At 37.6% G+C, this 13958-nt stretch overlaps 3 protein-coding genes across 3 annotated transcripts; 1 reads left to right on the plus strand and 2 right to left on the minus strand.

The window, feature by feature from the left end:
• The first annotated feature begins 437 nt into the window (after positions 1-437).
• LOC117632613 (BAG family molecular chaperone regulator 4) lies at positions 438-3197 on the plus strand. The gene is made up of 4 exons (XM_034366151.1): positions 438-915; positions 1132-1442; positions 1523-1669; positions 2732-3197. The coding sequence occupies exons 1-4, from the start codon at positions 678-680 to the stop codon at positions 2927-2929; spliced, it is 894 nt and encodes a 297-aa protein (XP_034222042.1). The 5' UTR covers positions 438-677; the 3' UTR covers positions 2930-3197.
• A 1207-nt stretch (positions 3198-4404) lies between these two features.
• LOC117633192 (ammonium transporter 2) lies at positions 4405-6963 on the minus strand. The gene is made up of 3 exons (XM_034366901.1): positions 6268-6963; positions 5683-6072; positions 4405-4981 (listed from the first exon to the last, which is right to left on the minus strand). Exons 1-3 carry the CDS (start codon positions 6907-6909, stop codon positions 4544-4546), a joined length of 1470 nt encoding a protein of 489 aa, XP_034222792.1. The 5' UTR covers positions 6910-6963; the 3' UTR covers positions 4405-4543.
• A 511-nt stretch (positions 6964-7474) lies between these two features.
• On the minus strand, positions 7475-8586 carry LOC117630542 (nudix hydrolase 15, mitochondrial-like). The gene is made up of 4 exons (XM_034363250.1): positions 8292-8586; positions 8028-8170; positions 7830-7949; positions 7475-7714 (listed from the first exon to the last, which is right to left on the minus strand). The coding sequence occupies exons 1-4, from the start codon at positions 8584-8586 to the stop codon at positions 7475-7477; spliced, it is 798 nt and encodes a 265-aa protein (XP_034219141.1).
• Between the last annotated feature and the right edge of the window lie 5372 nt (positions 8587-13958).

Genomic DNA, 13958 nt, shown 5'->3' on the forward strand with positions numbered 1-13958 from the left:
AATAAAAAATATTAAATTTGAATTTAATGGTTTAAGTGGCTATTTGACATTTTGAATTTTTTTTAAATTCACTCAAATATCAAATATTATATTATTTTTATTAAATTTTAAAAGAAAATAGAGATCCTATGATGAATACATTATAGTGCATTATAATGTTAAAAAATAGTAAAAATAATATCTGACATTAAGTTTTATGGATGTCAATTTTAACATCAAACTTCTTACTTTTAAATTCATATAAATTTGGACTGTTCGGTTGAAATAATTTATTCTTTTAATTCTTGTCATTTCATGCTCGTGTAATTATTTGATATACAAGTTGAAGATGCTTTAAGAAATTATGTACATCTTAATTTCGTTTGTTACATAGAAAAGTCAGATTTTGTTTATATTTATAAAAAAAGAGAGAGTGTAATTAGAGTCACCGTGAGATTTTAATATGTGATGACAAATGCACCGCTCAAATGCCCTTTTGACGTCGGACTCGGAATGAAACCAACCGACCAACCGTTCTATGTGAAACGCGGTTCGTTAGAGACCCCATCATCATCTCTCTCCCTCAAAAACCCTCACTCAGTCGCTCGCTAGTCAATCAATCCCGCCACTACTATTTATAGAAACCCTTCGTTAACCGCCGATTCTCAAAACCCACCCAACACTTTCCGTTTCGAGATATGGTGAAAAAGAACCCGAACCTGAACCCGAAAGTGCCAGTACCCGTTCAGAACGACGAGATCGACTGGGAGATGAGGCCAGGTGGCATGCTTGTCCAGAGGCGAGAAGACGGCGATGACGCCTCTGCTGCTTCTGCTTCCGCCTCCTCCCGTGGGCCCATGATCAAGATCGACGTCGTCCACGGCCCAGCCCACCAGGCCCAATACGAGCTCTTTGTTCCTTCTCACTCCACTTTCGGTAATCTTCCTTCACTATTACATCCTCCATTTTAATCATCTTCACTTTGAATTTTGAGTTCACTTGTATTTTCTTAGTGTATTAGTGCAACTTTGTTTGATTGCTTTTATTTTTATGATGATTGATTGAAGCATTGTTTTGTTGATCGAGAGTATTAAATCATGCTTAGCTGAATCGAAATTGATGGGTGTTTGCTTTAATTTTAAATATTGTCAGGGGATGTGAAGATACATCTTGCACAGAAGGCTGGTTTGGAGCCAAGTGCTCAGAAGCTCTTTTTCAGGGGGAAAGAGAAGGAGGATGAGGAGCAGTTGCACATTGCGGGTGTGAAGGATAATGCCAAGGTTCTGCTTATGGAGGACCGGAAACCCGAAGAGAAGAAGGTTGAAGAGTTGAGGGAAAGCAACGCTGGAGAGGTTGGAGACAATAGCAATGCTGATGAGATTGGAGTCAATAGCAGTGACATGTCAAAAGCTTTTCAAGCGATTGCTGAAGTCAGAGCTGAGGTCGACAAGCTCTCGGATAGGGTGAGTCTATGTATCCATTGTATTTAATTACCCAAATGTTAGGCTTCAATGGGACTCACATTGCTTGTTAAAATTTTTAGGTTGCTGCTTTGGAAGTGGCTGTTGGTGGGGGCACCAAGGTTTCCGATAAAGAATTTGCCACATCAACAGAGCTGCTTATGAGGCAGTTGCTGAAATTGGACGGCATTAAAGCAGATGGGGAAGCAAAAATGCAACGGAAGGCAGAGGTTTGTCTTTTTCAGCATTGTTGGTTTCTCATGGCGGAATTGCCAGATATTTTGTTTGTTCTCATGGCAAATAATGCATTGTGTGTGGCACACCATACATATTTCACAATTATTGTTCTAGCAAAATATTTCACCTGCGGCATGTCATTCATGCATCCGTTAGTTGGTTGTGCTATGTGTTAAATCTTACCAATTACATATGTCGTACATTGGAATAGGACACCTATTTGCCTTTGTAGTCAGTTTATACTTGTCCTCTAGGCCTAACTTTAATGACTTGAAGGCTTCCACTGCGAGGTCATTTCATTTCAGTGTTTGAAACAAGTACAGAATGGCTGAATGAAAGCATTTTTGGCTTTTGTTGATTGCTCGGCATCATGTGTTTTATGCTTGATGTGATGCCATATCCTTCATAGAGTAGCATTATCTGTGTGTTGATGCTGGTCTGTGTGATTGGGAGTCCATTAGTTTCTGCTTTTAGAGCTTTTCAGATTTGGATCAGCATTGCTTGATCAGCTACCCGTCTTCCAAATTCCAATATTTATTATCGCCTCCTCTTTTCTCAGACTTCCTCCTCCCTTAAATCCTTGCCCACCATCGGAGATTCAGCTATGAACTCAATTAGCATTGAACTCCTTGTTATAAATGGGAAGAGGTACCAATTAGTTACAAGTGCTGCTGGTGCGGCCAGCCTCTCTTGCCTTGTTGACATTCACAATCATATGTTTAACGATTTTGTGTAGAAGATAGGACAACTGGGCTGCCTCCAAAAGTGTTTTAGAGTTTAGAGTCTCAATATCCTTTATCTCCTTCAGTTTGTAGCTTCTTATCTGTGCCTAAATTGATTTGCTGCTATCAGCAGATTGAGCATGTAAATGTGCAATCGTTTGTTTGTTGGCTTTTATAAAAATTTAAAGTTGCATGTACCATTAGAGATCTCATATACCATAACTTTCTTGAACAAGCATGTAAATGTGCAATCGTTTGTTTATTGGCTTTTTCAAAATTTTGAAGTTGCATGTAACCATTAGAGATCTTGTATACCATAACTTTCTTGAACAGGTACGACGCATCCAGCACTTTGTGGATGCACTGGACACTCTGAAGGTGAGGAACAGCAATCCATTCAACAACAGCAGCAATGCTGCCTCAGTAACAACCAAATGGGAGACCTTTGACTCTGGAGTGGGATGCCTGAATGCCCCAACCCCAATGCCATCTTCAACAGAAGTAAATCAGGACTGGGAACACTTTGATTAGCGAAAAAATTTCTCTACCTCATTCTAGTTTTCAAGATTTATTGTGGAACATGAAATATTTGGCATGCAAACTGGCTATTTTTCGGTGCTGGTGCCCGCTTTGACAGTTCGTGATCTGTATAATTGTAATTGCTGTCTATTGCTGTGAAGGAAACTACCATCTGCTTAGAGCAAATGGAATTGGTATATTTTGGATTTTATTTTTTGCGTGTTAAGCTGCTTGGCTTTTATATTTCATCTCATATTAAGATTAGAACTTGGGAACCTTCTATCTTGAGACCCTCTTGGTTCCTACCATTTTATTTTGCATAGATTTTTCCTCTGCCCTTGTGATGGATTCCACCTTTAGCGAAACTTGTTCTCAACAACTGCTTCAGAAATTGAACCCAGGCTGTTGACTGTTGACTGGAAATACAGGATTGGATGGACAAATAGGATGTGGACACGTGTCTAATTTTCATGACTTCAAATTATTTGATTGATATTCCGACCCAAAAAATTATTGATTGATAATCTAATAACAGCTTCACACCGCAAGGGTTCATAGTAAGAGCATCTACAGTGGGGAGGTGTATATGGGGGTATATGTTAAATATACACTTTTTGTTATCGGAATCGTCTCTAACGGGGAGATGTAAAGGGATGTAAATATATATCATCATCATGAGGATGTAAAATAAAATGTATATTTACATCTATTTTTTCATCCCTTGCAGGCGGGATTCACCCGAAAAAAGAGAAGAAAAGTCAGCATAAAAGGTTGGGACTCACGACTACAGTAATTGCTGGAAAAAAAATTCACATGTTATTTGCTCATTTGTGGTTTTCATACTCCCCCCAATGTTTTTTGATGAAATCATATCTTCTCCGAATTTAAATATTTTTAGGTCTATTTGTTTGAAAAATTAAAATTAACCTAATACCAAAAAAAAATAATAATTTATAAAGTAAACATAAAATACAAATTTAACACAAAAACGAATTAAGACAAACAAAACAATTATACATAATAGATTTACATCTTTTCCCATTGGAGCAAAAAATGTATTTACACTCCCCGAAAGTATAAAGGGGATGTAAAAGTGGCTTTACACCTCCGAATTCCCCAATTGTAGATGCTCTAACTCAAGTAGCTAAGAAATATATCGCCACATTCTAGGTCTTAGGTTCAAATCTCCTTTTTCCCATTTGCTTTTATAAAAAATAAAAAAGATAATAATAATAACTTCACACCAATTGCGATTGTTAACAATACCACTTTAATTGATTAGACAGAAAACAAATATTAGTCTTACTTTGTCCAGTTAGTCAAATTTGGACCCGCTTTTGCTGACTTTTTATATCTTTCGCCAAACACGTGTTCGGAGTATAATATTAAAAACTACAATATGCGAATTGGAAACATCATCCGATTTTATATCGAAAAGTTTTACCTCATCAAGAATAAAAACATAATATCACAATTCACAAATCACAAATTTCAACTTCCTTTTTTTTTTTTCTGTTTTTTTTTTTTGGGGTAAATTATTCAAAACTTCTACTTACAGGTTACATATAGGTACATAATAATTAAGTGATCATATGCAACATGCCATCATATAGTGCACTTGGTGATCTACAAATTAATGGTTACACCTCTTGCACCATTGATATATGGAGACGGCGCCGTTTCTTCCCCATACACTGATGTATTCCAGCCATGTCTTGTTGGGTCATATTTTTCTCCATCACCCCAAAGAGCATAAGCCTCTTCTCCATGAACAGCATCGTCTCCAATCATAAGTTGCTCCTCAGGCATTCTCAGAGGTATGAAAACCCTAATCGCCAAAAGTATAATTGTGGTGGAGACTATGTTCCATGCAGCCACAAACATGGCTGCAACCAATTGTTTCAGAAACTGCATTCCTCCATTGCGTCCATAGAATGCTCCTCTGCTGTTGCCTACCGGCAGTATAAGCCTGCACAGAGCTGGCTCTGCAAAAAGCCCAGTCAGCAGTCCGCCCAAGAGCCCTGCCACTGCGTGTGTGTGAAATACTCCTAGGGTGTCATCCACCTGTAAATAATCACAAAAATGATACTACTAAGATTAATATTTTTCATGAATTTTTCAATTTATTTATGATATTTTCTGCATTTTGGTCAAACAAGAAAAGGGCATGGAGGACTAATCCGGTGGTGGTGGCTATTTCATTAGGGTCAATTATGCACTTGATAAAGTACATAGGATAAGGGAATGAATATAATTAAGATAGTGGAGAATGATGGATGCTATGATTTTTGTGCTGACTTTGCGGGAGAAAATTTGAACATTGATAAGATAAATGTATATTTAAAAAAAGGAGAGAAAGTAAGTAAAGAATATTTGAAACGAATCTGCGAGTGCTATTTCCTTTCTTTCTATGCTAAAATCTTCTTCTCTTCTCACATCACATATTAGTTGAACTAAAACTTATTAACTCGTAAATATAGGTTAGGTCAGTTAGTTAAAAAAACATATCTCTCGTTTTATCTGAATTTAATTTTCCCTCTCAGTAAATTATAATAATTTATAATAATTTAGGCTCTCAATTTTAAATGTTATTATTTTATTATAATAACAAAAAAGAAAGCTAAAATAATAACATTATTTTAAATGTTATTCTTTTTTCTTTTTTTTTTAAATAGTTAAAGTACACAATGTGTATCATATGAATGCCAAAAATCATGACAAAAAAATGAAAACACAAGACCAAGTGTTGGAAAGTAGCAACTTGCCTTTTGCAATAGGGCAGACTTTTTGTGAAGGACCATCATGGAAACCCAAGGAATGCTACCAGAGAGCATGCCCATCACTATAGCCGCCCACGACTGGACCAGCCCTGCGCCAGGTGTGATGCAAACAAGCCCCGTCATCATGCCCTGAACCGCTCCGATCACTGATGGCTTGCCGAAGAAGACGACATCCAGAGACGTCCACACAAGAAGGCTTGTAGCTGCACATATGTTTGTGTTCAAAACAGCTATTGATGCATCAATATTTGCAGCGTAAGGGGCCCCTCCGTTGAAGCCTGACCAGCCCATCCACAGCATCCCAGCACCAGCAAGCATGAGCAAGACATTGTTTGGTGGAAACCTCTCCCTGTCACTCTTTAACCTTGGACCAACCTACATAAACCAAGAAATTTAATTAGTCCAAAATCCAGAAATCCAAAAAAACCAAGATAAACTTTGGTCCAAAGATCATATGTGATGTTTAATTTCTGTGTTGATATTGTGCATATGTCTAAAATGAAGTCGCGGTTTTTAATTATCAGCAGAGAAAATATAAGCAGAGGATTTAGATTGGCGATGTATTAATACCCAATAAGCTGCAGTGAAACCCGCGATGCCGGAGGAGAGATGGATGACATAGCCACCGGAGTAGTCAATGACACCCCAATGATAGAGGAAGCCTCCACCCCAGAGACTAAAGGCTCCAACAGTGTAGGAGAAGATAAGCCAAAGAGGGACAAAAGCCATCCATGCCTTGATGTTCATGCGCCCAAGAACAGAGCCAGCCAGCAAAATAAGAGTGATGGCTGCAAAAGTGAACTGGAAGTAGACAAGCGAGGCCATGGGATAAAAGGGCTCAACCATTTTGGTCTCCACCGTTCCATCGTCGCGAAAATGAGTGCTTTTGGGCACTTTGGCACGGTTGATGAGGAACTTCTGGCCTAGAGAAGGTGCCCCTTTACCCCAAAACGGGAGGAGCTGGTCGCCGAAGGCCATGCGGTAGCCTACAAGAACCCAACAGATGAGCACGGCGGCGAAGGCGTAGAGGGCCATGAAAGCTGAGTTGACTGCCCATTTCTTCTTGACTATGCTGGCATAGAGGATGACAAGACCTGGCATGCTCTGTAGGCCTACAAATGTGGCTGCTGTGAGCTGCCATGCGTTGTCGCCTTTGTTTAGCCAGTCGGGCACTGCTGGGGTTGTTTCACTATAGGCACCTGCTATGGCCATGGCCAAATTTTGGAGATCACTAAGATAAGAGCTTTCTCTTGGCTTTATTAGTCTTAACCCCTTTGTGAAGATGGTTTGTTTGGTAGATGTAAACAGAACGAAAAGGCATGGACTTTTAAGCTCTGTGATCTGAACTCATTTTGGTAGCTTCGTGTGAAATTTCACTTTCTGTTTCTGTTTCTGTTTTTTATATTAAGGTTCTGTTTTTGTTTTTGTTTTGCCAATTTGCTACACAATTGATGATTGGACTTCAGATGGGAATGACGTTGGACTTTGACTGGTGGAATATTTGATTACTCTTGAGACTTGGAAAAACGAAGGGTTGGTTGCTTGAGCAGCTGGTTTTCCACCACCACCATGAAAGTGTGCTGAAGTTTCAACAAAGTTGACGGGTCAAGATGCGTACGGAGCATGTACAAAGGGACCAACCAATTTAAGTCTGCTCATATGACATTAATTGATGTCGGATTTTCCAAGAAATTGTAGCTCCATGAATAATAAAATCATGAGACGGATGGAAGTTGAATCTATATTGTTTTTTTATTTCTTCAAATTAGTAGCATTCTCATGGAACATTTGAATTAACATTATGCACATTGTGCAAGGCTTTTTGCAGTTTTTGGAAGTCAGGGAGATGTCCTTGGAAGAATGGAGGTTGCTGGTAGATAACAGAGGCCGCTCGAATTAAAATGCTTGCAGTTAATCCCCAAATTAGAAACTGTCCTTGCTCTGATTCGAAATCGAAAAGATGGAGGATGTACTTCCAACCCATCCATTCTCTCTCCTCAAATCTGTGATTGTCTTCCTGCATTTCACAGAAATTAGATTTAGTGTTTAATTTGTTAACAACAATTGACATGCTCTGCACCATCTGACCTGTGTTCTGCAATTATCTATTTTTGTATGGGAAAAACAGTAACCTTAAGAAACATCTCCAATGGAACATCAAAAATAGCATCAACTTCGTCGGGATTAAGTACAGGCTTGAAATCTTCTATTTCAGCTACAAGTCCTATCACTGGGACAACCGTGACTAAATGCTGCACAAGGCCAAAAATGTCACATTTAAACGTACGATTCGTTCCTGTATCTCAGTAGAAAAATGAGCATATTACTACCTGGGACATAAAGCACTCTAGTTTTGCAACAACTTGAACTAGGCCTGAATTTAGGCCAATCTCTTCCATGGCTTCCCTCAGTGCTGTTGCAGATTCATCTGCATCTTCCTCCTCCATTTTGCCACCCGGCAACGCCACATCTCCTGTAATTTCCAACACAAACTTAGAAAATTTCTAGTGGCCATGGCCAAGTCCATTTAATTTGAGACCAGTAATAAATTTATCATGTGTACAAAGTGAGAATATATAATTTCTTTATTGTACCTGGGTGTGATGCCAACTTCATGGATCTCCTAGTAAGAATAACTCTTAGCTCACCCTCAGGACCCTCAAAGAGGCATATCAGGACAGCTGCTCTTCTCTCCCTCAAATTGTTGGCACAAGAACACTTTACATTTCTAACTGCTAAAGAGTTGCAGCTGATGCCAGAGCTTAAGCCTATACCGTCGTCGGTATCGTCCTCCAATTCGTCCAGCACTGAGGGTGGTTTGTAAAACTGAAGCTGCTTGGCAAGCCTTTGGAGCATTTGGCTTCTTCCCCAATCCTCTGTACAAGCCATTTTGGAATTTTTTTGCCAACTGTATACATGTTCTGTGCAATATATAGGCAACATTTGTATTAAAAGTCTCTCTAAAGGGATTGAAATTCCATGTCTCCACTTGGATTGGAATTTTGGGAGAATATCTGAACAAATCCTGATCAAGATGGAATTTTAAGCCAACTAGAATGACTTGGGAATATTGTGAAAGTTGGAAGGAATTGCACTTCTTGGAGGACCAGCTTGCAATTTGCTACATGGAATGCCACAACTTGTCCCAACCAACCATGGTTCCAATTTCAATTGATATTCTGTGAACAATCAAGACAAGCGAGGATGTTGGAATATAAAGATGCGACCAAGAGAATTTATATTCCTACTTGCAATATAATAAAGGTATAAAGGGCCTCAACTATTTAACGGGCTCTTGCTTCCTGGAATTGCTCCTAATCCTATGAGTAAATAAGGTCCATCACATGGATCCCAAAAAAAAAAAAAAAAAAAAGGCCCATCATTTTGCCTTTACAGGAAGTTCTAGGAAGGTCTCTCTTGATTAATTTTTCAAACTCTCTAGAAATTAAAAGACTACAAATCAAACAGATTTGATTGAGGATTCTTTTTCTTGGTAGTGAAACAATAAAGCAAAATTGGGGTCCATTAACGTGGTCCAAATTTTTAACAAAACTCCGTTAGAAATAATAGGGGCAATGGAAAAAGGAGGGGTCAAATTAACCCAGAATCGTAACTAGCTAGGTTAATTGGATGTTATGATCAACTTGTCGTGCGATTAGATGGTAACCAAACATCCATCGTATGAAAGAGATCCTTATCTTCATGTACGGCAATCTAAACAATTTTAGGACCCTTGTCCAATTCCATTCTCTTTCTGTCGGCAGACAGATCCATCACCTAATCATTTTCCACCTGCTAACAACGTTAACCTCTGGAGACCAGCCAACCAAACGTTATATAATAGACGAAACTCATAGCAGCATGACCTAATTCTCTGCAGCTTTATTGATCAACATGGCAGCTGCTCCGGATCCTTTCTGGTCTTCATTGGCCCCCAATGATCAGTTTCAAAACGATCAGCTTCACGACGTCCTCATCAGTGACCCAAAGTTTGCTGTCCACGGTGAGATTATGATGCTGGTTCTGGTTCTGCTGTTTGCCACCTTGTTCATCCTTCTCTTACTCTTCCCCTACACAAAGAAATGTGGTGGTCCCAATCATGATATTCAGTTCAAGCCTTAACCCGCATCAGCACTCATCGACTCCAGGAATGCTTTACCCTCTAGAATTTTCTTGGTTTGATTCTCAAACCAGCCTTGTAGCCATTTTTCTTTCTTCAACATATTATATATGATGCTTTGCTTTGTATGGATGAAGTATTTCAGTTGAAGTTTGTTGTCAGCTCATATTTCTTGTTTTGGTTTTCAATTAGATTATTTCAAAATTTCTTGTGAAAGGAAAGATTGTTCGATGAGTTTGGGTTTTGTGTCCTCCTGCTAGGACTTTTTAGATTAGAACGTGAAATTACTTCATTACTCCTGCGGTCGTTAATTACGCAGAAATTAGCTGTTGCTTTGTCATCTTCATAACTATGTGTGGTCCACAATTTCTGATCAGTACAAATATTTATTGTCTATTTATTAAAGTTTTCTTCGCCAAGTACATACATATGATGAATATTATGGGGTTCCTGCTCTTTGCATTAATCTCACAAGTCTCTAACTCAAACATATTGACCAAAAATAAAATAAAATTAAAATATGTGCAACAAAAACATGATCTGGATGATTTTTAAAGTTTAATACACAGCGGTTCACTACTAGCAATATTTACATTGTCCCAAACTTAACCACTTACAAATATGATCTGTATTGTTATGGCTTGTTTTTTTTCAAGTTTTATCTTCTTCTTTTTTATTCTAAGTTTGCAAACTTAGTTAGAATGCCTATGCTAGAGTTTCTTCGATATTGCCTGATCGTTGGTGGAGACATACCTGATTTTCTTAATTTTGATATTAGACCGCTCCGTTATTGTAATGGCCCTTTTGTAGCTAGTTTGTATTAGCCTTTTGTGGCTAGTGGCTTTTTTTGCTGAATTATGAATGCAATCATAGAATTTCTCAAAAAAAAAAAAAAAAGGTATGAGTGTTTATTACAAAAAGGTCTCAGTCATATTATTAGTGAGACCATTCATTTATATACTATATTTTTATTGAACAAGTTTCTACGATGAGGGAGATTCGAACTCAAGTGCAGAATGTGGAGCAACTCCACTCTTGCCTACTCAACTAAGCTCGTGTCTATAACCATCATTTTTATAATTAACATGATGGAATTAATTGTTCGTGTCAGGAACTAGGCCCAGTTCAAGTCGTACGGGTATTTGAATATGAGATATGTTTATTTACGGGTCAAATTCAAGTTACACTGATTAATCCCAAAACATGATTAAGTCAAAACCCAACCCACATTCCAACCACCGTCGCAATTTTGAGTTGCTTTGGCAAATATGTGACGTATTTTGATAACCTTCGGCCCAATCCAACTTAAATTCTATATTAAGAAATATGTGACGTATTTGGTAATTAGTTCTCCAAAAAAAGAAATATATGACGTATTCGGTAATCAGCACTCCAAAAAAGGAAATGTGTGATGTGTTTGGTAATAAGCACTCCAAAAAAGTTACATTTTTTTTTGGAGGGTAAATATCGTTTGACCGAAGTAACCCTACACTTTAAATGATAAGTACTAACTTTTGCGCGCTCAAGATTGAATTACATGTTACAAATGAAAAATACGGAGTACAATACGTAATTGCGCGGGATAGACAATGTCACTACAAAAATATAATTTGGAAAGTAGAGTATCACAGATTACTTTCCATAAGTCCTAGATATTGCACATGCTAAGCAACCTTCTTGTATAAAAGTGGTCTAGGCAAACCTTGAAAATGCACCTACTACTTCTCCTCTATTCAGCAATCTCCAAGAAACCAATGTACGTTCTCTTTAGTTCTTTCGATTCTAGCTTATGAATTGGAATTTCATATGTTCATACGTTTTTTTTCATGTTATTTGTGCAGCTAAACAGAAAGCTAGCTTATATTTCACCTTTATATACTTGAAATGGAGCAGCAACAAGCCAAGACTTATGCAGGGAACCACTCTCAGTCCGCAGCTAGCGGTTCAACTTCATCACCTGAAAATAAGTCTTCTCAGATGGAAACAATTCCATCTCCAAATCCAATTCCCAGCTCCACGGGAGATGCTGGTCCTTCTGACCCCAAGCAACTGAGGAGGTCAATAAGTTTGCTATTTATTTATTTTTGTTGCAACTTGTACGTACGTACGTTGTTATTTGATCTCAATTCTCTAATGGTTGGAATTTATTAATTTGGGTTTACTTTGTAGAATTCTAGCAAATCGGGAGGCGGCCCGACGAGCTCACTCTAGGAAGAAAGAGTACGTGAGAAAGCTCGAAAGAGAGGCCAAGGAGGCAGAAGTAATCCTTTATATTTATTAAACATATTTACTTGCTTTCTTTGTTATTTGTTCGACATGAGTGGAACGAGCTCTGTGTGTTTTGGTTTCTTAACTTTACCAAATGATTGATTTTTCCATTGCCTACAAAAAAATTTGGAGAAAAAAGGATTTATTTATTTATTTAGCTAGAGTTTTTTTTTAGTATAAGCGATTGGAGGAGCGAGGTTTACACAAATATTCATTAGATGTCAGGGGTTTTTTGAACCTTTGTCCACATGGATGGAGATGGAAGCTCGACTGACAATACATGGTTGAGTGTCCAGCCTCTCACAAATATGAATGTCCGCACTTTAATATTTATCTGTACACATATTATATATATTAATTGAATTTTATTCACCAAATAACGTGACCGTGTTTAATTGACTTAAATTTAAATTTACTTTAAACTGCATTCACACACACATACTAGCACATCATTTTGGTCAACAAATTGGTGACCCTGGCAATATTATTCATATTCATTCATGTTGTGAAATATATCTTCAATTCTATGAAGACCAAAACTTTGGTTTGCATCAATAGCTAGGTTACCTTTTTTTTTAAAAAAAAAAATCATGCCGAATTGGAACCCAATATTGTTTTTGAAATGAAATTCTTATTTTTTATTGTTCTCTGGGGGAATTATATACAGGAGAGGGTAGCAATGCTGGCTTCACAAGTGGCTTTCCAACGAATGCATCTCACGATACTATCAGGGGAGAACAGCCAGATGAGGGAGAGGCTGCAAGTTCTTGAGAATCACCAGGCTCACAAAGAAGGTATATATATAATTAATTATCACTCCTACACTTGATTGGATTACCTATATTGATTAATTGTGTGATTAACTGCAGCTGAGACTGAGGCACTGGTGAAGGAGAGAGAAACGCTTCTTCTCCTTGGGAGTTTGCAGCTGCAACAACAACAAGGCGGCAGCAGCAGCAGCAATAATCCAAACAATGTGGATAAATGAAAATTCAAATATGTACTTTTCTTTTGCATCCAATCCAATGTATGAAATGAATTTCTCGGACCACAGGGTTTTTATATATTGACTTGGTCAAAACAACACTTGTTTTTAAAGTCGTCTTCTTCTTGGCACTTAAAAAGCATTTTAAGTCAAAACGACGACTTTTGTCACTGTCGATGAAGTCCACGGTCCACCATTTATCTAATTGAAATCAAGCACTAATTAATTCATGTATTATGAAACATTATCTTACTAATTCGAGCCAGGTTGGTCCATCAGAAAGGGTTTGGACTTTGAGTATAATTGTACACACTACACATATGGCTGCGGAACAAGTGAGTCAACTATGCTATGCTGCATGGTTTCATTATTAATTACTTTATTTAGTTAATAATTAGTGTGATTATCTATATAAGTGCAATCCTAAAAGTCCAAACCCTTTCTGATTATCTATAATTAATTAGATATATATATATATATAGCATATATGGGGAGAGCTAATCTTTAAAATTAGAGCATCCACAATGGGCTCCTTAAACCACCTCTTTAGACAAATTTTAGGGAGGAATCGTAAAAATGCAACTCCAACCACACTCCCTATCCACCTCCTAAAATAGGGAGTCCTCTAGGAGTTCCTAAATCTAAGGAGAGAGAAAGGACTCTTAGTGACTCCCTATAATTTAATGCTATTTTATTTAATGAGTATTTCAAACCTTTATTTAATGCTAATTATTTTTTATTTTATTTTATAATTTATTTTTTAATAGAGATGGACCAATCAAAAAAGAGTTATAGCATTTATGACTCGTCAAATTAGAGAGTATGATTGGAGTTGAAATTTTTTAGAGAGCTCTTAAATAGCTTTCTTATATTTTTAGCTAAATCTTA

Source organism: Prunus dulcis, chromosome 6 (assembly GCF_902201215.1).
Source record: "Prunus dulcis chromosome 6, ALMONDv2, whole genome shotgun sequence".
NCBI lineage: Eukaryota > Viridiplantae > Streptophyta > Magnoliopsida > Rosales > Rosaceae > Prunus > Prunus dulcis.